The sequence below is a fragment of the Rattus norvegicus genome, chromosome 7 (genome assembly GCF_036323735.1).
Source record: "Rattus norvegicus strain BN/NHsdMcwi chromosome 7, GRCr8, whole genome shotgun sequence".
Lineage (NCBI taxonomy): Eukaryota > Metazoa > Chordata > Mammalia > Rodentia > Muridae > Rattus > Rattus norvegicus.
Genome location: NC_086025.1, coordinates 22,932,582 through 22,958,006, shown reverse-complemented (window position 1 = coordinate 22,958,006; position 25,425 = coordinate 22,932,582). Strand labels below are relative to the sequence as shown.

The window sequence follows — 25,425 nt, the reverse complement described above, 5'->3', positions numbered from 1 at the left end:
CCAGGCTGGCCTCGAACTCAAAGATCCACCTGCCTCCACTTCCCAAGTGCTGGGATTAAAGGGGTGCGCCACCACTGCCCGGCCTCAAAATACACTTAGTTTTACAATGCTGTATTCACTTTATTTTTTTTTCGGAGCTGGGGACCGAACCCAGGGCCTTGCGCTTGCTAGGCAAGCACTCTACCACTGAGCCAAATCCCCAACCCCTGTATTCACTTTATAAGGCATTTGAAGTCACTAGGCAGCTAGATACGTGGGAAACGAAGAGAAAGGACGAGTCGTTCTATTTGGCAGCTGAGCCCTTCCAGGGTTCTTGGCAGTCAGTGAGCATACCTTGTACGATGACATCATCGTCCAAATAGATGACTTTCTCATGCTGATGGACAAGCAGAGGGAGATAAAACCTAACAAAGTTCAGCTGTGAAGACAGAGAAACAGTGGTAGGAAAAGGCACGTGGCTGGAGGTCGTATGGCACTTGCAAGTTAGCTTTGACCGTGCCTGGGTGGGATGAAATGAATCAGGCTTCTTAGCACCTGATCCTCTGGGCTCTGGGTATGAGACCGGGCTGGCCCAGAGAAGCTCTCCTTCACCCAGAACCCGGCTAACTGAAGCAGTGCCCACTTCCCATTCAGGGATGGCTTCAGTGAGAGCCCCCAAAACTCCCTAGTCGGTCTTTTAGGGTACGGACTTCCTGTTTTCTCTACCTTCCACTCAAGTGATTAGCTTTAATATTCACACATACACACACACACACTCACACCCCAGCAACAAGCCCAGTCTTAACTTCTTGCTCCAGAAAACAGTCAGAGAGAAACACTAGTTTGTGGGGTTTCCTTAGTGACGTTCAGTTACCATAAGCAACTGACAGTCAGTGTCTGGGATTAGGGAAGGGTCGTGTCCCAGAGAGAGGCTTTAGAAGCTAACTAGAAAGGAAAGGTTTACATAAACTGCATATAGCAGGTGGCCAGTCTCTACAAAATTGCCATCAGGAACTAACTGCTCTTGGACTCGAAAGATGATTCAGCGGGTCAACACGAGGACCTGAGTTCAAATCCCCAGAACCCACACGAAAAGATGAGTGAAGCACACTTGTCCAAAACCCCAGTGCTGGGGAAGACAAGTTGGGACTGGAAGGAGGGGTGAGGAAGACGCTGAAGAAAGGCTTGCTTGGGCTCACTGACACGTAAGCATGTAGCATACACACACACACACACACACACACACACATACACACACACATACATACATATACACACACATACACACAGACATACACACATACACACATACACAAACATACACACACATACACACACATACATACATATACACACATACACACAGACATACATACGCACACACATACACACATACACACACATACATACACACATACACACATACACACACATACACACACATACACACACATACACACACATACACACACATACACACACATACACACACATACACACACATACACACACACACACACATACACACACGCAACTGTTCCTCATAAAGGAGATGGACTCTGTGTGGGCCCTCTTGCAAGAAAAATGACCCTCAGCCCTAGGAAAAGGACTGGTTTCTCCTAAAATATGTTGTGATTTTTGCGATTTTGCTGACCTCACTACCCCGCCCACCTCCAACCCCCACCGTAGCCCTCCACCCACACACATACGTTGTCTCCCTTTTTATGGCTCATTTCTTTCCAGTTAGCTTCATTATGCTTATGTAAACCATCTTAGATCCTTCCTGGAGCAGGTGGCTGCTAAGTTAAAAATAAGCAGAGCTCCGTAGAGATCCAGCACACACGGGACTGAAATATCCTACGTGCGCATCAGATGGGTGGGGCGCTACAGACAGTGTGGATGCAGGACTGTCCCCGAGTCCCTACTATGCGCATGGCTTGCATACTAACGGGCTGGAGCAGTTCAGGCCTCGACGAGTCTGGTCTGATCTTCCCCTTGAGGACTATAGGATTGAACTCCACAATCTTGAAGTTTATTTCTTTCAGTTTAGAATGTTCGATCCATTGTCTAAAGAGAGAAAACAGAAAACCTCAAGTACACAGTTCGAATCTTTCCTCGATTGAATCTGCGTATGTTCTCGGGGATAATCTGCTCTGGCTTTAGAAGGTTACACTTAAGTGTATGTGGGTATCATTTTTATGCTAAAACTCCTTCTGATTGCTTCACCCTCTGGCCTCACTTCCAGCATCCCTACCCCCTCCCCAATCTCATGACTCATCTGCAAAGGAAATGAACAGGGTAGTAATAACCGAGTATAGCCCCACATCCAAAATCCCTCTCAGGACACTAGAGCAACAAGATGGGGTCCTTCCTCGTCAAGCAGCATCTGCAGTTGCCAGACCAACTGTCGCATGCTACTGCTGAAATGCTGTGACGGGTTAGTGCTGAGTCTCTGACAGCCGCCCTGTTCCCTCCCCCTCTGTCTCTCACTCCCCCTCCACCCCCCTCCCCCCTTCAGCGCTCAGTCTCACAGGATGTCTATCTTTCTTCTGATTCATTATGACATTCCTTGTAGAGAAACAAAGTTGGCGGCCACCCAGGCCACAGATGGCAACATTCGCAGTTGGCTGCAGATTGGCAGGAAAGGGCTAGGGGTAGGTAGGTGGGTGGCAGAGCTCTTGCCACTGGTGGCGGGAATGTGGTGGTTGCCACAGAAGTATGTTTGCATGCGGCGATCTACAGACACGAACGGTGGGTTCAAGCCTTCTGCTTTTATGTTCTGCCTCAGTGAGAACAGGTTTCAGAATATTTAAACCTTGGGGGAAGACAGATCAACTATAGATGGCCCACTGTGTTGACTGTATCGCTATGCATTGTGTGATCTATGTTCTTTTGGCTAGTTGGTTAGTTAATTGGTTGGTTAGTTGGTTGGTTGGTTAATTGGTTGGTTGGTTGGTTAGTTGGTTGGTTAGTTAATTGGTTGGTTAGTTGATTGGTTAGTTAATTGGTTGGTTGGTTAGTTGGTTGGTTAGTTAATTGGTTGGTTAGTTGGTTGGTTAACTGGTTGGTTGGTTATTTGACTAGTTTGTTTATTTGGAATAAGGTCTCACCATGCAGCCTAGTCTGGTCTCTGATTTGCAACCCTTCAGGGGCAGGCTCTTGAGAGATGCTGTTTTACAAAGCTGTGAATGGAGTCCTGGGCCTTAGTGTCTGTTCATGTTTTCTATTCATTTTCCCACTAGGCTTACATTTTAAAACATGTTTGCAACAGTTCTTCATTATACACCATCCTTCTTATTAATTAATTATTGATAGATTATTATTAATCCATTTTAGAACTAATCCCATCCACTGTTCTTCATTATCCGGAAGGTCTCGTGTTACACACACGAGTCTGTCAGTTCTTTTTGTTTCCTAATTCCTGGGCTCAGGGAGGCCCCGTCCAGCCCAAGATCATACAGTTCTCCTGCATTTCAAAAACACATTTCAGTTTTGATGGTTCTGTTGTTTTCTTCTCACTCTAACTCCAATTCATTTTTTTATTATGGCATGTTATAGGAAAAACAAGCTCAAAATCATAATACAATCTATAAACTTTTATTACTGTAAGTTTGTAGTTCAAACATCACAGGTCGGGTTGGGGATTTGGCTCAGTGGTAGAGCGCTTGCCTAGTAAGCGCAAGGCCCTGGGTTCGGTCCCCAGCTCCGAAAAAAAGAAAAGAAAAAAAAATCACAGGTAATGTATGGCTCAGTGGTGGAGCGTGTGAAACATAGATTAAGTCTCTAGCATCGTTCCCGAAAAATACACTGAGTGAGGATGCTTAAGGAATAATAATCCATTAAGAAAATAGAGGGGGGAGGGTATGCTAGAGAGATAACCGACTGCTCTCCCAGAGGTCCTGAGTTCAATTCCCAGCAACCACATGGTGGCTCACAAGCATCCGTAATGGGATCTGATGCCCTCTTCTGATGAGTCTAAAGACAGTGACAGTGTACTCACATACATAAAATAATTTTTTAAAAAACGAAAGAAAATAGAGGAAGAAGAGGAGTAGGAGGAGGAGGAGGAACAAGAAGAACAAGAAGAATAACAACAAGAAAGGAGAGAAGGAAGAAGAGAGAATAAGGAGGAGGAAGAGGAAGAGGAGAAAGAAAGAAGGGAAGAAAGAAAGAAAGAAGGAAAGAAAGAAGAGATGGCTATCTAAAGAAAAAAAGGTTAGAAGACAATAGAACATTCAGAAAACGCATTGTACAGACTACCGTATTCGAGACAGAGTGTTCCGTAGTCCAACTACATAAAACACAATGTTGGCATCAGTGTTGCTGTAGATGCTATTAATGGCCGCCATGGCTGCGCCCATTCTCCCCGCAGCTGCACAGATCACCACTGGAATCTCCTCTTCCACGTCCTCGGGTGACTCAGAATCATCATCTGGAAAAACCAAAATCAATGACTCAGAGCACAGGAACTTCACGGGAGAGCAGTCTCTAACTCCTAGTCCACGGTGCAGGGGAAGACTGGTCCCTCACACCAGTCTCTCCTCCATCCCTTGGAGATGGGTGTGAAGATTTCAGGTGGCCTATGGCTATTTTTTTCCCAGATTCCCTTGCTTCAAAAATCATGATCGAGTTGGACAAATGGAAGGTTGTTTTAAGCAATGTGTGCATCTATAGAATCTGCAAGCCAGACTAATGCTAAATGCCTTCCTCTTCATCTTCCTCCCTCCGCTGGAATGTTGACATGAAGCTAAGAGGCAGAGAGCATTTTTAGATTGATGCTACCTAGGGCCTCAGAACCGGAGCACGTGCGGGACTTTGATCTGAAAGACTGTGGAATCCATATGTCAGACTTTCATGTGAAGACAGGGTGAATGTCTGCGTCCCTATTATTTCGGGACTCTTTTTTTCTTTCCTCCTTCTTCTTCTTTTTTTTTTTTTTTTTTTTTTCGGAGCTGGGGACCGAACCCAGGGCCTTGCGCTTCCTAGGTAATCGCTCTACCACTGAGCTAAATCCCCAACCCCTCTCTGTTTCTTTTTATACGTTTTTTTTCCCCACTCACTTCCCTTTCTCCTACTAGAAAATCTTTTTTCATGAGCTAGTTCCCTACTTGAGAGACTCTCATGATGTACCTTGAAGGGGAATTATATAAAATTCTTAGCTGGATGTGTTGGTGCACATGGAGGCAGAAGTAGGTAGACCTCTGGAGTTTGAGGCCAGCTTGGGCTGTGTAAATGAGTTCCAAGCCAGCCAGGGCTGCATAGCAAGGCTCTGCAGAATAAACAAACAAACAAATAAATGCTTTCTGGTCTTTGATCCCAATGTGACACATACATAGTCACAAGTATCTGTGTCTATGTATGAAAATATAAGTGATTTTAATTTGTTTGTTTTTCTAAATTTTTTTCAAATTTACTAAGTAACCATGAATTATATTTTTATAAAGAAACTAATGTTTTGGGTCTAGCATCTCATGTAGCCCAGGCCAGCCTTGAGTCTCTGATCGTCTGGCCCTCACTTTCCAAGTCCTTTGGCTCACTGCCTGCAGTTTTAAAAAGCAAAACAAAACCAGACTTGTGGGGTTGGGGATTTAGCTCAGTGGTAGAGCGCTTGCCTAGCAAGCGCAAGGCCCTGGGTTCGGTCCCCAGCTCCGAAAAAAAAAAAAAAGAAAAGAAAAAAAAACAAAAAACAAAAAACACCAGACTTGTTTACGGATTGTTTCTTTAGGGGCAAGCTGTCTCCACGCAGCCACGTGAGGTGATCTAACTGACACGCAGGCTTGGCTGTGCCGAATCACCACCGGCAGTTCTTCGCCAATACCAAACTCCTCGTGATTTCCTCGACACCAGGCAGGCGGCGGCGCATGCTCTCTTATCAGTCTTTACACACGCTGCTCCTGTTGTCTGGATCACTCTCTGCTCTTCGTGGTTAACTCTCACCTATCCATACTGATATCCACGGTGCAGGAAGTCTACGACCACTTCCCAACACGTACAGGGTCCTGGGTGCCTGCCGTGGCTGGATTCGTCAGCCACACTGTTCATTTGTCCTTTGCTATAGATGGGAGTGCCGTGAGGGCAAAACCCGGCAGCAGCAGCAGCAGCAGCAGCAGCAGCAGCAGCAGCAGCAGCAGCAGCAGCAGCAGCAGCAGCAGCGTACTGTCTCTGTCCTCTGCTTCTGTCTTAAGAACCGGCACAGGAGAGGTTGGGGATTTAGCTCAGTGGTAGAGCGCTTGCCTAGGAAGCGCAAGACCCTGGGTTCGGTCCCCAGCTCTGAAAAAAAGAAAAAAAAAAAAAAAAAAAAAAAAAAAACGGCACGGGAATAGATGCCCTCATCATCTATAGGGATCTATTTCTGCAATTGTAGAGCCTATTTTTTGTGCCTGGTTCTCCATGAGACCGTGAGCTTGTCACTCCTCCGAGCCTGGCTCCCTGGAAGCCCCGTGGTGAAAATCTGCTGTGAAGAACTGAGCTGAGCCACGAGTGGCCCTAGAGCCCAGAGTCCTCCCGGTTGTGACCGGAAATAGAAGAGTGGGAAGGCATAGGGTAAAGCCTGGAGCAGAAATCCGTCACTCTGACTCCTGAGTGCCAGGATTAAAAGTTCACACCTCTATGTCTGGCTAGAATGAATGATGCTTAAATAATAAAAATTAATATAGATTTCAGGGAAAACGTCCAGCCAAAACAGAAAAGGATCCGGTAAGCTTCACTCCCACTCCGACGGCGCTGTGCTCTTAAGCATACCTTTGTCGTGAGTTCTAAGGGACACACGCTTATTGGATTTGTGTGTGTGACCATGGGACTTTATGTATTCCTACATGCATGCACAGGCCAAAGCAGGACGTCCAGTGTCTTCCTCTACAGCTCTCCAAGTTACTGCTTTGAAGCAGGGTCTCTCACTGAACTGAACGCTTGCCATTTTGGCTAAGCTGGTTGGGCAGAGAGCTCTTGAGAACCACCTGTCTCTGCCCAGAGCCACGCCTGGCTTTTTAGATGGGAATTACAAGTTAACTTCTCACGCTTGCAGAGTGTCGTGGCTTGAAGGAGGATGGCCCCACAGGCTCCTATATTTGAACGTTTGGTTTCCAGTTGGCAGACTGTTTAGGAAGGATTAAACGGTGCAGCCTTGTTGGAGGGGGTGTGTCACCGGGGTTAGGTTTTGAGGATTCAAAAGCTCAAGGGCACCATGGCTCCACCAGGCACAGTCTCTCTCTGCCTCCACTTGGTGAATAAAACGTAAGCACTCCGCTCCAGCTTGTGCCAAGCTGCCTGCTGCCCACCATGATGATCATGGACCAACCCTCTGAAACGGTAAACAGATCCTCAATTAAATGATTCTTCTTAGAGGTTGCTTTGGTCGTGGTGTCTCTTTACAGCAATAGAACAGAGACTAAGACCCATCGAACCGTCTCTCTAGCCCCCAGATATAGATGATTTTAAAACCAAAAGTTGGGTTGGGGATTTAGCTCAGTGGTAGAGCACTTGCCTAGCAAGCTCAAGGCCCTGAGTTCAGTCCCCAGCTCCGGGGGAAAAAAAAGAAAAAGAAAAAGAAAAAAAAACCCAAAAGTCAATCATACTTTTCAGCAACTTTGTTTCTCCTAGCACGCATAGGAATCTCTCCTTCTCAACACTGTATTCTTTTTTAACGGTTCTTCAACATTACAACTGTTTTTTTATTTGAACACTGGGTGGGATAACAACGTGGGATTTGGATCCATTCGCACCATCCAGATGCTTTGTCGTTACACACAGCTAATTGATCAGGTGGGACACGCATCCCCTACAGTTGTTTTAACAGCTGTTGTGAGGTCTGCCCATTGGGATGGGCTAAATGAGTGCGCTGGCTCATGAACACACTGAAGGAAAACCCAGGGCTTCCTCCTACCCATCTGTGGGGACTTGACTAGGAATGACCTCCACAGGCTCATATACTTGAGTGCTTAGTCGCAGGGAGTGGCACTACTTGAGAAGAATTAGGGGGTGTGGCCTTGTTGGAGGACGTGTGTCACTGGGAGTGGGCTTTGAGGTTTAAAAGCCTCAGCCCCGCCCAGGGTCTCTCTCTTCCTGCTGTCTGCGGATTTGGGTGTAGAACTCTCAGCTACTTCTCCAGCACCATGCCTTCCTGTGTACCCCTATGCTTTCCACCATGATGTTAGTCAACCAAACATTGGGAACTGCTAGCAAGCCCCAGTTAAATACTCTCTCTTTTACAGAGGCTGCTGTGGTCATGTGTCTCTTCACAGCAACTGACACCATCTTCTCTATTTCTCTTCCTTCCCTTCCTTTAACCTCTCAAAAGTTTGAGATGATAAACTAATTTGTGCTCCACTCCAAATTTCATGTTCAAGTCCTGAGCCCCAGTGACTCTAGATGTGGCTGTATTTGAAGATGAGACTTCTAAAGGGGGAATTTTTTTTTAAGGCTGTAGGTAGGGCCCTAAGCCCAAAGGATTAATGCCATAATAAAGGGGCGGGGGAAGAGACACCAAGGACATGTACAGAGCCACATGAATACACTAGGAGTGCCACACATTAGCCAAAGAGAGAGAGAGGTCAGAGGAGAAGCCAACTAACTTGGCCTTGGCCTTGGCTTTACCGCTTCCGGAACTGTGAGAGAATGAATTCCTAGCCCTAGGAAGGCAAAGCACACTTCTTGCTCTTACACATGTGAAGTACAATGTGTTTTATCAAATAAGTTAAGCTGTAAACAAGTACCACTATCCAATTATAGAAGACTTCTGTCTCCATGAAAGTCCCCTTGAGCTTTTTATAGTCAGTCCACTTACTTCCTGCTCCACACAGCCACTCACCTCCACACCGGCCTTCTAGCTGCCTTTGCTAGAAGTTTATTTATTTTTTATTTTTTTGGTTCTTTTTTTTTTTTCTTTTTTTTTTTCGGAGCTGGGGACCGAACCCAGGGCCTTGCGCTTCCTAGGTAAGCGCTCTACCACTGAGCTAAATCCCCAGCCCCTATTTATTTTTTAAATTTAGGTTTCTTTATGAGTATGTGTGGTGTGTGTGTGTGTGTGTGTGTGTGTGTGTGTGTGCCAATGCATCCTGGGTGTGCCTGGTTCCATGGAGTTCAAAAGAAAGTGTGTTAGACCAAGTGGTGGTGGCACAGGTAGGGTCTGAGTCCAGCCTGGTCTATAAAATGAATCTAGGAAAGCCAGGGCTATTACACAGAGAAACCCTGTCTCGAAAAAACAAAAAGAAGAAGGAGGAGGAGAAAGAACAGGAAGAAGGGGAGAAGAAGGAAGAGGAGGAGGAGGAAGAGGGGGAAGAGGAGGAGGAAGGGGGAGGATGAGGAAGAGGAGGAGAAGGAAGAGGAGGAGGAAGAAGAGGGGGAAGAGGAAGAGGGGGAGAAGGAGGAAGAGGGGGAAGAGGAGGAGGAAGAGGGGGGAGGAGGAAGAGGAGGAGGAGGAAGAGGGGAAAGAGGAGGAGGAAGAGGGGGAGAAGAAAGAGGGGGAGGAGGAGGAGGAGGAGGGGGAGGAGGAGGGGGAGGGAAGGAAGAGGAGGAGAAGGAAGAGGAGGAGGAAGAAGAGGAAGAGGAGGAGGAAGGGGGAGGAGGAGGAAGAAGAGGGGGAGGAGGAGGAGGAAGAGGGGGGAGGAGGAAGAAGAGGAGGAGGAAGAGGGGGAAGAGGAGGAGGAAGAGGAGGAGGAGGAAGAGGGGGAGGGGGAGGAGGAAGAGGGGGGAGGAGGAAGAGGAGGAGGAGGAAGAGGGGGAGGAGGAGGAGGAAGAGGGGGAGGAGGAAAGAAGAGTTGAAGTCCTTGGAACTGGAGTTGCCATCATGTGGTTGCTGGGAATCAAACCCAGATCCTCTGCAAGAGCAACAAGTGCTCTAAACTGCTGAGCCATCTCTCCAGCCCCCCTCATCTATTTTATTTTTGAAGATCTGTTTTGTTTTAAATGTGTGCACATCAGTGTGGGGACCTGTAGAGAGCGAAGAGGATACTGGATCCCCTGGGGCTGGAGTCACAGGCAGATGTGAATGGATGCCAGGAACTGAACTCGGGTTCTCTGGAAGAACAGCAAGCACTCGTGACCCCTGAGCCCGCTCTCCAGCCGAGAGAAAGTGGTTATAAGCAAAATCATGCACTCTGCCGTCTTGGTCTGGCTCCTTTGAATTGATGCAATGTTTCTGAGGTCACCGGTGTTTTAGTTTTATTAAAAATGTGTTGCTCTTTCACTAATGAGCAATACCGGATGGGATGGGCATACGTTCCTTTCGCCACTGACGGACTTGTGCGTTATCTCTAGTCTGGACTACTGTGTCTGACACCCTGGAAAAGCAACTACATGTATGTTATGGTGTGAAAACCACTTTCTTTTCAGACTTCAGACACTTTTTTAAAAAGATTCATTTACTTTATGTATGTGAGCACACTATCTTCAGACATGGACACACCAGAAGAGGGCATTGGATCCCACTACAGATGGTTGTGCGCTCAGGACCTCTGGAAGAGCAGTCAGTGTTCTTAACCACTGAGCCATCTCTCCAGCCCCCTCCAGACACTCTTGATCACAAGATACACATTTTCAATTACTTTAAATGGTGTACATGTAATTTAACACATAACTAGATACAAATACTGCCTTTGTAGGAACAGAGACAGTTTTGCCTCACTAGTGTTTCTAAGTATTCTACATATTTGGCTTTAATGATTTGTTTTTATTTTATGTGCATTGGTGTTTTGCCCACATGTATGTTTGTGTGAGGATGTTGGATTCCCTGAAACTGAATTTACAGACAGTTGCGAGCTGCCTTTTGGGTGCTGGGAATTGAACCCAGGTCCTTCGGAAGAGTAGCTAGTTAACCACTGAGCCACGCGTCTAGCCTGGTATTGACTTTAAAAACAGAAATGTGAACCAGACTTTTGTGCACAAACTTGTAAGCCTAGTCTTGGGAGACAGAGGCAGAAGGATCAGGAGTTCAGGGCCATGCTTAGAGAAAAGTCTGAGGCCAGCTTGGGATACGTAATGTATTCTTTCCAAAAAATTAAATTTAATTTAAAGATTAAGGAAAAGGCCTCCAACTCACTATGTAGCCCAGGCTAACCTCAAACTCACAATCTTCCTACCTCAACCTCCAGGTGCTGGGATCACAAGTGTGTGTAACACACTTAGCCCAGGTGTGTTCTAACAGGCCCTCTACGTGACTTTTACATGTGCTATGGTTTGAACATTACCAATCATTACGTAGCATAACCCAGCTGCAGCCTTAGGGAAGATATTCTGCATGCTGACTCTTAGGAGTTAACCACACTGTCATTCGCCACTCAGCCACCTTCTTAGGGTCCTGTCTTGACAGACTCCGTGCTTGCTCACCTGCTTCATTCTTAAGTACAGCTCCCTTACGAACTTTCTTGTACAGAATCCCACAGAGCGTCAGGACCAGAAGAAACAGCAGCACTTGATTAACTGAAACGAAGAGGGAAGTGTGTCAAACTCTCAAAGCACAGGGGGGAAATCCCAGTGGTAGCGTGGGCAGCCTTACAGAGGACATGGGGCAGTCTGTAGTAAAGCACTGACCCGGTGCACTGTGGTCAGGCTCCTCAGAGCGTGAGGAGGATCCAGAGCTAAACCTAAGGCAGTCTGATGGCAGAGGCCTCAAACTCAGTCTCCCTGGGGGGCTGACTGGCATGAAGAGTTCATCTATTTTTTTTCTAAATTGGGTATTTCTTATTTACATATCAAATGTTATTCTCTTTCCTAGTTTCCTGTCCATAAGCCCCCTAACCCCTCCCCCTCCCCTTCTCTAAGAGTGTTCCCCTTCCCATCCACCTCCCCTTATCCCCGAGACATTCCCCTATACTGGGGGTCCAACCTTGGCAGGACCAAGGGCTTCTCTTTCCATTGGTGTCCAACAAGGCCATCCTCTGCTATCTATGCAGTTGGAGCCATGGGTCTGTCCATGTATACTCTTTGGGTAGTGGTTTAGTCCCTGGGAGCTCAAGCTCCTTCAGCTCGTTCAACCCTTTCTCTAATTCCTCCAAAGGGAATCCCATTCTCAGCTCAATGTTTTTCTGCTGGCATTGACCTCTGTATTTGACATGCTCTGGCTGTGTCTCTCAGGAGAGATCTATATCTGGTTCCTGTCAACCTGCACTTCTTAGCTTTATCAATCTTATCTAGTCTTGGTGGCTGTATATATTTGGGCCACATGTGGGGCAGGCTCTGAATGGCCGTTCCTTCAGTCTCTGTTCTAAACTTTGCCTCCCTTTGCCCTCCTATGGATATTTTTGTTCCCCCTTTTAAGAAGGACTGAATCTATCTTTTAAACAGCATCATTTCTAGAATACCCTCTGTGAGCTACTGTAGACACAGCTGGGTCTCAGTTAATTCAAATGCCAGGAGGATGTGCCCAGAATCCTGGGTCCAGGTAAGGGTCATAATGCTTCCAGTTCTCGGCCTCCCTCCGTTCCACACTTTTTTTTTTATTATCATTTCTTTTTTTTTAATTATTATTAACTTGAGTATTTCTTATATACATTTCGAGTGTTATTCCCTTTCCCGGTTTCTGGGCAATCATTCCCCTCCCCCCTCCCCTTTTTTATGGGTGATCCCCTCCCAATCCCCCCCTTGTTGCCCTCCCCCCAACAATCTAGTTCACTGGGGGTTCAGTCTTAGCAGGACCCAGGGCTTCCCCTTCCACTGGTGATCTTACTAGGATATTCATTGCTACCTATGAGGTCAGAGTCCAGGGTCAGTCCATGTATAGTCTTTAGGTAGTGGCTTAGTCCCTGGAAGCTCTGGTTGTTTGGCATTGTTGTACATATGGGGTCTCGAGCCCCTTCAAGCTCTTCCAGTTCTTTCTCTGATTCCTTCAACGGGGGTCCTATTCTCAGTTCAGTGGTTTGCTGCTGGCATTCGCCTCTGTATTTGCTGTATTCTGGCTGTGTCTCTTAGGAGCGATCTACATCCGGCTCCTGTCGGTCTGCACTTCTTTGCTTCATCCATCTTGTCTAATTGGGTGGCTGTATATGAATGGGCCACATGTGGGGCAGGCTCTGAATGGGTGTTCCTTCAGTCTCTGTTTTAATCTTTGCCTCTCTCTTCCCTGCCAAGGGTATTCTTGTTCCCCTTTTAAAGAAGGGGTGAAGCATTCACATTTTGATCATCCGTCTTGAGTTTCATTTGTTCTAGGCATCTAGGGTAATTCAAGCATTTGGGCTAATAGCCACTTATCAATGAGTGCATACCATGTATGTCTTTCTGTGATTGGGTTAGCTCACTCAGGATGATATTTTCCAGTTCCAACCATTTGCCTACGAATTTCATAAAGTCGTTGTTTTTGATAGCTGAGTAATATTCCATTGTGTAGATGTACCACATTTTCTGTATCCATTCCTCTGTTGAAGGGCATCTGGGTTCTTTCCAGCTTCTGGCTATTATAAATAAGGCTGCAATGAACATAGTGGAGCACGTGTCTTTTTTATATGTTGGGGCATCTTTTGGGTATATGCCCAAGAGAGGTATAGCTGGATCCTCAGGCAGTTCAATGTCCAGTTTTCTGAGGATCCTCCAGACTGATTTCCAGAATGGTTGTACCAGTATGCAATCCCACCAACAATGGAGGAGTGTTCCTCTTTCTCCACATCCTCGCCAGCATCTGTTGTCCCCTGAGTTTTTTTTTTTTTTTTTTTTTGGTTCTTTTTTTCGGAGCTGGGGACCGAACCCAGGGCCTTGTGCTTCCTAGGTAAGCACTCTACCACTGAGCTAAATCCCCAGCCCCTAAAATGTAAGTGATGCATTTTCTTTTTTTTTTTTTTTTTTTTGGTTCTTTTTTTCGGAGCTGGGGACCGAACCCAGGGCCTTGTGCTTCCTAGGTAAGCACTCTACCACTGAGCTAAATCCCCAGCCCCTAAAATGTAAGTGATGCATTTTCTTTTTTTTTTTTTTTTTTGGTTCTTTTTTTTTTTTTCGGAGCTGGGGACCGAACCCAGGGCCTTGTGCTTCCTAGGCAAGCGCTCTACCACTGAGCTAAATCCCCAACCGTCCCCTGAGTTTTTGATCTTAGCCATTCTCACTGGTGTGAGGTGAAATCTCAGGGTTGTTTTGATTTGCATTTCCCTTATGACTAAAGATGTTGAACATTTCTTTAGGTGTTTCTCAGCCATTCGGCATTCCTCAGCTGTGAATTCTTTGTTTAGCTCTGAACTCCATTTTTTAATAGGGTTATTTGTTTCTCTGCAGTCTAACTTCTTGAGTTTTTTGTATATTTTGGATATAAGGCCTCTATCTATTGTAGGATTGGTAAAGATCTTTTCCCAATCTGTTGGTTGCCGTTTTGTCCTAACCACAGTGTCCTTTGCCTTACAGAAGTTTTGCAGTTTTATGAGATCCCATTTGTCGATTCTTGATCTTAGAGCGTAAGCCATTGGTGTTTTGTTTAGGAAATTTTTTCCAGTGCCCATGTGTTCCAGATGCTTCCCTAGTTTTTCTTCTATTAGTTTGAGTGTGTCTGCTTTGATGTGGAGGTCCTTGATCCACTTGGACTTAAGCTTTGTACAGGGTGATAAGCATGGATCGATCTGCATTCTTCTACATGTTGACCTCCAGTTGAACCAGCACCATTTGCTGAAAATGCTATCTTTTTTCCATTTGATGGTTTTGGCTCCTTTGTCAAAAATCAAGTGACCATAGGTGTGTGGGTTCATTTCTGGGTCTTCAATTCTATTCCATTGGTCTATCTGTCTGTCTCTGTACCAATACCATGCAGTTTTTATCACTATTGCTCTGTAATACTGCTTGAGTTCAGGGATAGTGATTCCCCCTGAAGTCCTTTTATTGTTGAGGATAGCTTTAGCTATCCTGGGCTTTTTGTTATTCCAGATGAATTTGCAAATTGTTCTGTCTAACTCTTTGAAGAATTGGATTGGTATTTTGATGGGGATTGCATTGAATCTGTAGATTGCTTTTGGTAAAATGGCCATTTTTACTATATTAATCCTGCCAATCCATGAGCATGGGAGATCTTTCCATCTTCTGAGGTCTTCTTCAATTTCCTTCTTCAGTGTCTTGAAGTTCTTATTGTACAGATCTTTTACTTGCTTTGTTAAAGTCACTCCGAGGTACTTTATATTATTTGGGTCTATTATGAAGGGTGTCGTTTCCCTAATTTCTTTCTCGGCTTGTTTCTCTTTTGTATAGAGGAAGGCAACTGATTTATTTGAGTTAATTTTATACCCAGCCACTTTGCTGAAGTTGTTTATCAGCTTTAGTAGTTCTCTGGTGGAACTTTTGGGATCACTTAAATATACTATCATGTCGTCTGCAAATAGTGATATTTTGACTTCTTCTTTTCCAATCTGTATCCCCTTGACCCCCTTTTGTTGTCTGATTGCTCTGGCTAGAACTTCAAGAACTATATTGAATAAGTAGGGAGAGAGTGGGCAGCCTTGTCTAGTCCCTGATTTTAGTGGGATTGCTTCAAGTTTCTCTCCATTTAGTTTAATGTTAGCAACTGGTTTGCTGTATATGGCTTTTACTATGTTCAGGTATGGGCCTTGAATTCCTATTCTTTCCAGGACTTTTATCATGAAGGGGTGTTGAATTTTGTCAAATGCTTTCTCAGCATCTAATGAAATGATCATGTGGTTTTGTTCTTTCAGTTTGTTTATATAATGGATCACGTCGATGGTTTTCCGTATATTAAACCATCCCTGCATGCCTGGGATGAAGCCTACTTGGTCATGGTGGATGATTGTTTTGATGTGCTCTTGGATTCGGTTTGCCAGAATTTTGTTGAGTATTTTTGCATCGATATTCATAAGGGAAATTGGCCTGAAGTTCTCTTACTTTGTTGGGTCTTTGTGTGGTTTAGGTATAAGAGTAATTGTGGCTTCATAGAAGGAGTTCGGTAGTGATCCATCTGTTTCAATTTTGTGGAAAAGTTTGGATAATATTGGTATGAGGTCTTCTATGAAGGTTTGATAGAATTCTGCACTAAACCCGTCTGGACCTGGGCTCTTTTTGGTTGGGAGACCTTTAATGACTGCTTCTATTTCCTTAGGAGTTATGGGGTTGTTTAACTGGTTTATCTGTTCCTGATTTAACTTCGGTACCTGGTATCTGTCTAGGACATTGTCCATTTCCTGAAGATTTTCAAGTTTTGTTGAATATAGGTTTTTATAGTAAGATCTGATGATTTTTTGAATTTCCTCTGAATCTGTTGTTATGTCTCCCTTTTCATTTCTGATTTTGTTAATTTGGACGCACTCTCTGTGTCCTCTCGTTAGTCTGGCTAAGGGTTTATCTATCTTGTTGATTTTCTCAAAGAACCACCTTTTGGTTCTGTTGATTCTTTCTATGGTCCTTTTTGTTTCTACTTGGTTGATTTCCACTCTGAGTTTGATTATTTCCTGCCTTCTACTCCTCCTGGGTGTATTTGCTTCTTTTTGTTCTAGAGCTTTTAGGTGTGCTGTCAAGCTGCTGACATATGCTCTTTCCTGTTTCTTTCTGCAGGCACTCAGCGCTATGAGTTTTCCTCTTAGCACAGCTTTCATTGTGTCCCATAAGTTTGGGTATGTTGTACCTTCATTTTCATTAAATTCTAAAAAGTCTTTAATTTCTTTCTTTATTTCTTCCTTGACCAGGTTATCATTGAGTAGAGCATTGTTCAATTTCCACGTATATGTGGGCATTCTTCCCTTATTGTTATTGAAGACCAGTTTTAGGCCGTGGTGGTCCGATAGCACGCATGGGATTATTTCTATCTTTCTGTACCTGTTGAGGCCCGTTTTTTGACCAATTATATGGTCAATTTTGGAGAAAGTACCATGAGGAGCTAAGAAGAAGGTATATCCTTTTGCTTTAGGATAGAATGTTCTATAAATATCCGTTAAGTCCATTTGGCTCATGACTTCTCTTAGTCTGTCTACATCTCTGTTTAATTTCTGTTTCCATGATCTGTCCATTGATGAGAGTGGGGTGTTGAAATCTCCTACTATTATTGTGTGAGGTGCAATGTGTGTTTTGAGCTTTAGTAAGGTTTCTTTTACATATGTAGGTGCCCTTGTATTTGGGGCATAGATATTTAGGATTGAGAGTTCATCTTGGTGGATTTTTCCTTTGATGAATATGAAGTGTCCTTCCTTATCTTTTTTGATGACTTTTAGTTGAAAATTGATTTTATTTGATATTAGAATGGCTACTCCAGCTTGCTTCTTCTGACCATTTGCTTGGAAAATTGTTTTCCAGCCTTTCACTCTGAGGTAGTGTCTATCTTTGTCTCTGAGGTGTGTTTCCTGTAGGCAGCAGAATGCAGGGTCCTCGTTGCTTATCCAGTTTGTTAATCTATGTCTTTTTATTGGGGAGTTGAGGCCATTGATGTTGAGAGATATTAAGGAATAGTGATTATTGCTTCCCGTTATATTCATATTTGGATGTGAGGTTATGTTTGTGTGCTTTCATTCTCTTTGTTTTGTTGCCAAGACGATTAGTTTCTTGCTTCTTCTAGGGTATAGCTTGCCTCCTTATGTTGGGCTTTACCATTTATTATCCTTTGTAGTGCTGGATTTGTAGAAAGATATTGTGTAAATTTGGTTTTGTCATGGAATATCTTGGTTTCTCCATCTATGTTAATTGAGAGTTTTGCAGGATACAGTAACCTGGGCTGGCATTTGTGTTCTCTTAGGGTCTGTATGACATCAGTCCAGGATCTTCTGGCCTTCATAGTTTCTGGCGAGAAGTCTGGTGTGATTCTGATAGGTCTGCCTTTATATGTTACTTGACCTTTTTCCCTTACTGCTTTTAATATTCTTTCTTTATTTTGTGCGTTTGGTGTTTTGACAATTATGTGACGGGAGGTGTTTCTTTTCTGGTCCAATCTATTTGGAGTTCTGTAGGCTTCTTGTATGCCTATGGGTATCTCTTTTTTTAGGTTAGGGAAGTTTTCTTCTATGATTTTGTTGAAGATATTTACTGGTCCTTTGAGCTGGGAGTCTTCACTCTCTTCTATACCTATTATCCTTAGGTTTGATCTTCTCATTGAGTCCTGGATTTCCTGTATGTTTTGGACCAGTAGCTTTTTCCGCTTTACATTATCTTTGACAGTTGAGTCAATGATTTCTATGGAATCTTCTGCTCCTGAGATTCTCTCTTCCATCCCTTGTATTCTGTTGGTGAAGCTTGTATCTACAGCTCCTTGTCTCTTCTTTTGGTTTTCTATATCCAGGGTTGTTTCCATGTGTTCTTTCTTGATTGCTTCTATTTCCATTTTTAATTCCTTCAACTGTTTGATTGTGTTTTCCTGGAATTCTTTCAGGGATTTTTGTGACTCCTCTCTATGGGCTTCTACTTGTTTATTTATGATTTCCTGATATTCTTTCAGGGATTTTTGTGTCTCCTCTCTATGGGCTTCTACTTGTTTATTTATGATTTCCTGATATTCTTTCAGGGATTTTTGTGTCTCCTCTCTATGGGCTTCTACTTGTTTATTTATGTTTTCCTGGAATTCTTTCAGGCATTTTTGCGATTCCTCTCTGTAGGCTTCTACTTGTTCTCTAAGGAAGTTCTTCACGTCTTTCTTGAAGTCCTCCAGCATCATGATCAAATATGATTTTGAAACTAGATCTTGCTTTTCTGGTGTGTTTGGACATTCCATGTTTGTTTTGGTGGGAGAATTGGGCTCCGATGATGCCATGTAGTCTTGGTTTCTGTTGCTTGGTTCCTGCGCTTGCCTCTCGCCATCAGATTATCTCTAGTGTTACTTTGTTCTGCTATTTCTGACAGTGGCTAGACTGTCCTATAAGCCTGTGTGTCAGGAGTGCTGTAGACCTGTTTTACTGTTTTCTTTCAGCCAGTTATAGGGACAGAGTGTTCTGCTTTCGTGAGTGTAGTTTTTCCTCTGTACAGGTCTTCAGCTGTTCCTGTGGGCCTGTGTCTTGAGTTCACCAGGCAGGTCACTTGCAGCATACAAGTTGGTCTTACCTGTGGTCCCGAGGCTCAAGTTTGCTCGCGGGGTGCTGCCCACGGGCTCTCTGCGGCGGCAGCAACCAGGAAGACCTGTGCCGCCCCTTCCGGGAGCTTCAGTGCACCAGGGTTCCAGATGGCCTTTGGTGTTTTCCTCTGGCGTCCGAGATGTATGTACAGAGAGCAGTCTCTTCTGGTTTCCCAGGCTTGTCTGCCTCTCTGAAGGTTTAGCTCTCCCTCCCACGGGATTTGGGTGCAGAGAACTGTTTATCCGGTCTGTTTCCTTCAGGTTCTGGCGGTGTCTCAGGCAGGGGTCCTGCCGCTCCTGGGCCCTCCCCCACGGGAGCCCAGAGGCCTTATACAGTTTCCTCTTGGGCCAGGGATGTGGGCAGGGGTGAGCAGTGTTGGTGGTCTCTTCCGCTCTGCAGCCTCAGGAGTGCCCACCTGACCAGGCGGTGAGGTCTCTTTCCCACGGGGTCTCCGTTCCACACTTTTATGATGCTTGCTCTTGGGATGATGCAGGGTAGCACTGTTTAAGCATGGAACACACATTCCTGGTTGTTGGTAAAATGATTGGGGGCATTCGTTTTCACGGAGTTCAGCCATGAAGTGTGAAAAAGCCTGTCTCTGATCTCAGCCTTGCAGGCATGCAACACAAGCTGCTCAAAACTCAACGTTCTCCTCACGGAATGTATTTTACACACCATCTTCTTTCCGTGGCAGGGGGTAGATACGTTCCCATTTACAGAAAGCATAGAAACTTCCTGTTATGAAACATGCTTGCGAACATTAAGCACACGGGAAAGAAGACCTTTGCGGTAATATGTAACACAGAAAGCACACAAATGGGGGGAAACTGGGGAGATGTGACTTTGCCATAGGGTAAGCATGAGTGTGAAGTGTGGTTCAAGCCAGCCTGAGCTACATTGTAAGTCTCGTGGGGAAGGGAAGGAGACGGGATATGAGGTCACGTTCAAACCTCATTCTCACCAGTTCCCAGCTCTGCAAACAGACCGGTTACCTAACTTCCCGAAGCCTCTGTGGTCTTCTCTGATACAAATAAAAATAATAAAAATTTAAACTATTTCTCTAAAGATAATTATTGGCTTTGCGGTAGTTTATTTTTCGACTCTCGGGCTTTTGAGTTCATATTTATTTAAAAAAAAATTGACCTAGAGAGTCTTAGGTTCTGAACCTCCGAGGTTCGGTCTCGATGAGGTGCGGTTTCCAGCTCTCCTTCCCGCCCCTTTTGGAAAGATTCAGGCATAGAGAGCGGCTACAGACCAGGAAGAAGTAAAAGGTTCCATAGGCCTCAGGAGACCTGTTAACTATTCACCTGCCACCATGTTGAGAGAGATGGCCCGATGCCTGACCCTTCCAATTGTAGCTGTTACCACTGACAAAAAGCTGCCAGGAATAAAAGAATTCTTAGGTTAAGTATGTTCCCTGCAATATTTGCAACGTACAATAAAAATAATTCCTCGGGGTTGGGGATTTGGCTCAGTGGTAGAGCGCTTGCCTAACAAGCGCAAGGCCCTGGGTTCGGTCCCCAGCTCCAAAAAAAAAAAAAAAAAAAAAAAAAAAAAAAAAAAAAAAAGAAAAAAGAAAAAAGAAAAAAAATTCCTCATTTATATGAAGTTCCAATTTAATTGGTTGTCTCTCATTTTCATTGAAATCCATCAGGCAATCTAAGAGTGGTCATAACAGTTCGGGTAACTGTGGTTTTCTTTAAATTACTAATGTCCTTGTCTAAAGTCAGGGGAGAATATAGGTGTTTAAAAGGCATGAAGATTCGACCTGACCCCCTTTTTTTCTTCTTTTTTTCAGAGCTGGGGACCGAACCCAGGGCCTTGCACTTGCTAGGCAAGCGCTCTACCACTGAGCTAAATCCCCAACCATCGACCTGACCCTTTAAGAGCAAGAATGGACACTCGAAGGCCAGGCAGTGTGGTGCACACCTTTAATCCCAGCACTCAGGAGGCAGAGGAAGGCAGATCTGAATTCAAGACCAGCCTAGCCTGGTCTACAGAGCAAGTTCCAGGACAGCCAGAGCTACACAGAGAAACCTTGGCTCAAACAACCAAAACCAACCAACCAACCAACCAACCAACCAACCAACCAACAAATAAATAATAAAAATAGACCTTTACAAACGCTTAGGCGTGAATGCAAATACTTATTTAGAGTGAGAAAATTATGGTAATCACAGGCATTATAAAAAATATGATCCATGAAAATATATGAAATGAATTTACCACCAAAATGTTAAGTCCATTTCTAAAGAAAACCTCAGCAAAATCCCACAGGAATCATCCTTAAGTGATGAATGATCACTTGGAAAATGATCTACGAAAAGCACACACACACACACACACACACACTCACATATATACACACGCATACACATGCATACACATATATACACCTACACACATACATAAATATTCACACATACACATACACACAGACACACATATACATACTCATATACATATACACTCACACATACCTATACACATACATAAACATTCACACATACATACATACACACTTACACACATGCATACACATACATACTCACTCACATACTTACTCTCACACACATACATACACACTCTCACACACACATTCACACATACATACATACATACATACATACATACATTCATACACACACATACACACTCACACACTGTCTTAGTTAGGGTTTTACTGCTGTGAACAGACACCATGACCAAGGCAACTCTTATATAGACAACATTTACAGTTAGGGGCTGGCTTCCAGGTTCAGAGGTTCAGTCCATTACCATCAAGGCAGGGACATGGCAGCATCCAGGCAGGCCTGGTGCAGGAGGAGCTGAGAGTTCTACATCTTCATCTGAAGGCTGCTAGTGAAGACTCACTTCCAGGCAGCTAGGATAAGGGTCTTATAGCCCACACCCACAGTGACACACCTACTCCAACAGGGTCACACCGAGAGCCAAGCATATACAAACCATCACACACACATACACACATACACACTCACACACACATACACATACCTACATGCTCACATACACACTCATACACACACACACACACACATACACACACACACACGGCGTGCATCATCAAAACATCTTTCTTCACAGTTATTCTGAAGTTCAATGCTTACTTTTGCGTAGAAGAGCCATGTGTATCCACCTGGATAACGGGGACCTATGGATTGAAGAGTAAAATATCATTAAAAAAATCAGACACCAAGCATGAAGAACTGCATCTCCTCTGATATATTCTGATACATTGTAAAGTGTGTATCATCCATTACTGTTCTGGATCTTGAATTTCGGTAAGAAAATAAATATTTCTTTTTTTTTTTTTTTTGTTCTTTTTTTTCGGAGCTGGGGACCGAACCCAGGGCCTTGCGCTTCCTAGGCAAGCGCTCTACCACTGAGCTAAATCCCCAACCCCCGAAAATAAATATTTCTTAAAGGTTGTCTTCTTGCTACAGAAGGATACCCCAACAAAAGCAACTTAAGAGAGAAAGGATTTCCTTTGGCTCACAGTTCAAGGTTCTAGTCCATCACGGCAAGGAAGTCAAGGTAGCCAGAGCTTGAAGCAGATGTCACATCGCATCCACAATCGGGAAGCAGAGAGTGAGGAATTCTTATGTAGCTTGCCTTCTCCGTACAGCCCAAGATCCTAGCCTAGGAAATGGGACCACCCCAGGAGAGCAGGTCTGTCCACCACTGTTGATGTAATCCAGATACCCATTGGCCCATTTCCCACGAGATTCTGTATTGCATTCAGTTCACAATTGAGATAACATCACACATGTACAGCCTACTTTAAGAGCGATTATTCTGGCTGAACAAATGAGTCCACATAGATGATCATTGCACTTCAGTTGTTTGTTTGCTTGTTTATTTGTTTGTTTCAATCCCTTTCCAAAAGGAGACCATTATCTTTCTTGGCTAGTAGAGATAATGGGGCTATATAAAAATGTCATTTCAGGAAGCTTCTTTGATCTATAATACATACCCTGTGCTTGTCTCCTTTAATAAAGAAGTGTGTTGGGCTGGAGAGATGGCTCAGTGGTTAAGAGCACTGACTGCTTTTCCAGAGGTCCTGAGTTCAAATCCCAGCAACCACATGGTGGCTCACAACCACCTGTAATGAGATCTGATGCCTTCTCCCGGTGTGTCTGAAGACAGCTACAGTGCACTTATATATAATAAATAAATAAATCTTTAAAAAATAAAAAAGAAGGGGCTGGGGATTTAGCTCAGTGGTAGAGCGCTTACCTAGGAAGCGCAAGGCCCTGGGTTCGGTCCCCAGCTCCGAAAAAAAGAACGAAAAAATAAATAAATAAATAAAAAAGAAGTGTGTCCATTGTCTGGCTTTCCCGGTGGAAACAGACCAGCCTTGAGTGTGCAAATTTTACACCCAATCTAATCATTCGTTCATCACTAAAAGCCCAGCATGAGACGTGCTGGGGATACACTGTCGGATAAGATGGTCCTGGTCTCCGTACTCACGGAGCCTTCACACCAGTGATGAAATCGGATGTTAAAACATTGGCGTTAAAGCGATTGGAGTAAGGGCTGACTAAGAACGGAGGGCAGAGGTGCCAGGATGAAGATTAGCAGGAGTGGGGATTGCAACAGGAAGGAGGCTCTGGAGAGGCCGCCCTGAGGAAAAGGCACGGGCAGGAGTCAAAACAAGAGCACGTGGAAGGGGCACGCCAGGCGGAGGGAACCAAAAGTTTAAAGGGTCTGTGGCCAGAAAGAACTCCGCGTGTTCTGGGAACGGCAAGGTCAGTGTGCACACCACCGAGGACTAAGGGGGAAGGGATTGGAGGGGTTGGTGAGTGAGGAAGAGGACAGATCCGCTGGCGCTGGCGTCCAACCACGTCCATCACTTTTGACCACATTAAAGTCTCCAAACAGCCGTCTGGCGGATTCCCCAGGGTGCTGGGGAGATAGGTCTGTGAGCGCTTGCTGCGCATGCGTGAGGGTCTGAGTTCACATTCTCAGTACCAACGACATATCTGGCTACTCGTCTGAAATCCTCTTGTTGGGAGGCAGAGACAGGTGGAGCTCACTGGCTAGCCAGTCTACTTGGAACGCCAGGCTTGTGACTCACTGAGGGACCCTGTCTCAAGGCAGTGAGGCAGAGTGATGGAAGCCACCTGAAGTCCTCCTCTGACCTCTACATATGGGTGCACGCACCTGCACACACTCACGCACTTACACACATACACGCATGCATACACACACATACACATACATGCACGCACGTACACTCATACACACATGCATACACTCACGCACACGCACGCTAAATGAAAATATAAACACTCCCAAGAAAAGAGATGGGAAGCCAGTGGAAACGCAAGGTCACCCCCAATGGGCCAACACTCTTTCAAGTTTGTTGCTTTTCCTTCAGTCTCACAGATAGTGCAAGCATGCAGCGGTGGGAAGCGACCCTCTTTCAGTTGTCCAGAGATCCCCGGAAGAAAACACTGTCTTGTTTATTGAAGGACTTAGTGCTGTTTCCAGTGTTCTATGGTTGTGAATAGTGCTTGTGTAAACACTCGGGCACAGGTTTTTGTGGGAGTGTGAAGGTAAACACGCACAAGTGTCATGGCTGAATCATGTGGTTGCTACATGCCTAGCTTTCTAGGAGACCACCTGTCATCGGGGGCAAAGGGAGCAGAGACGACAGACAAGGGGTTTGGAAGCCCAGTGAGTACGTACAGTGAAGACACCGTGCGAACAGCAGCAGACAGGGAGGCAGATCAGCTTTGCTTGGGGTAATCCAAGGCTCATATGGTTTGGGGGATGGGGTGTAGAAACATCCAGGATAGGCAAAGGTCATAGGGAGAAGGTTTAGGGTACCAGAATACATCATTAGCATTGGGGAGCACTTCAGGAATCTCAGTGCTAGCTGAAGAGGTTCTGACCCAAAGGAAGGAAGTTGAACCTATAATCTAAGCAAGACGACCTGTGTGGGCTTGCGAACTCCCAGGACAAGGTCCGAGAAGAGGAAGCCCTGTCAGTGAAGGGAATCCTCCATTAAGTTCACGAGGTCAATAGGAGACTTTGACCTTAACTAACAGATTTTCCCCACAACCACCAATGCGTCTCTTGTAGTGGGGACACTTCTGTTTTGCACTGCCGCTGGTAAGAGTTGCTGTGGTCTTCTCAGTGCCTGTTATTACAGCTATCACTTCAACCGTCTAATACATGCAGCGCACTGTGGCTTTCTCTGGAATTTCCCCGTGACCATCGACACTGAGCGTCTTCTAGTTTATTTTTGCCACATTCAGATACGGAAGCTTCTGTTTCAATCTGCTCACTATTTTTGAAAGATGACTGCCTTGTTTTTTTGAGTTTTCAAAGTCACTTATATATTCTGGAGACAAGTCCTCTGTTGCATATGTGATTTGTAAATATTGTTTCTACACTATGTAGCTTTTTTTGCATACTCTGGCTGAGTTTTGCTATTCAGTGTCTTGCTATGTAGCCAAGGCTGGCCCCCAACTTCCAGTCT

The 25,425-nt window shown here is 44.8% G+C and overlaps 1 protein-coding gene across 6 annotated transcripts in view; it reads right to left on the bottom strand.

Annotated features, from left to right (window-relative positions):
* Glt8d2 (glycosyltransferase 8 domain containing 2) overlaps window positions 1-25,425 on the bottom strand; it is a 51,562-nt gene that overhangs the window by 10,610 nt on the left and 15,527 nt on the right. For 4 of the 6 annotated variants that reach the window (XM_008765297.4, XM_008765296.4, XM_008765298.4 and 1 more), the window contains exons 2-6: window positions 22,046-22,089; window positions 11,302-11,394; window positions 4,240-4,411; window positions 1,929-2,046; window positions 334-418 (exon numbers count right to left, since the gene is read on the bottom strand). In XM_008765297.4, the coding sequence (XP_008763519.1) occupies window positions 334-418; window positions 1,929-2,046; window positions 4,240-4,411; window positions 11,302-11,394; window positions 22,046-22,064 (487 nt within the window). In that variant the 5' untranslated portion in view covers window positions 22,065-22,089. The remainder of the gene's footprint in view (window positions 1-333; window positions 419-1,928; window positions 2,047-4,239; window positions 4,412-11,301; window positions 11,395-22,045; window positions 22,090-25,425) is intronic. The other 2 variants (XM_039080500.2, XM_063264593.1) reach the window with 1 other exon arrangement.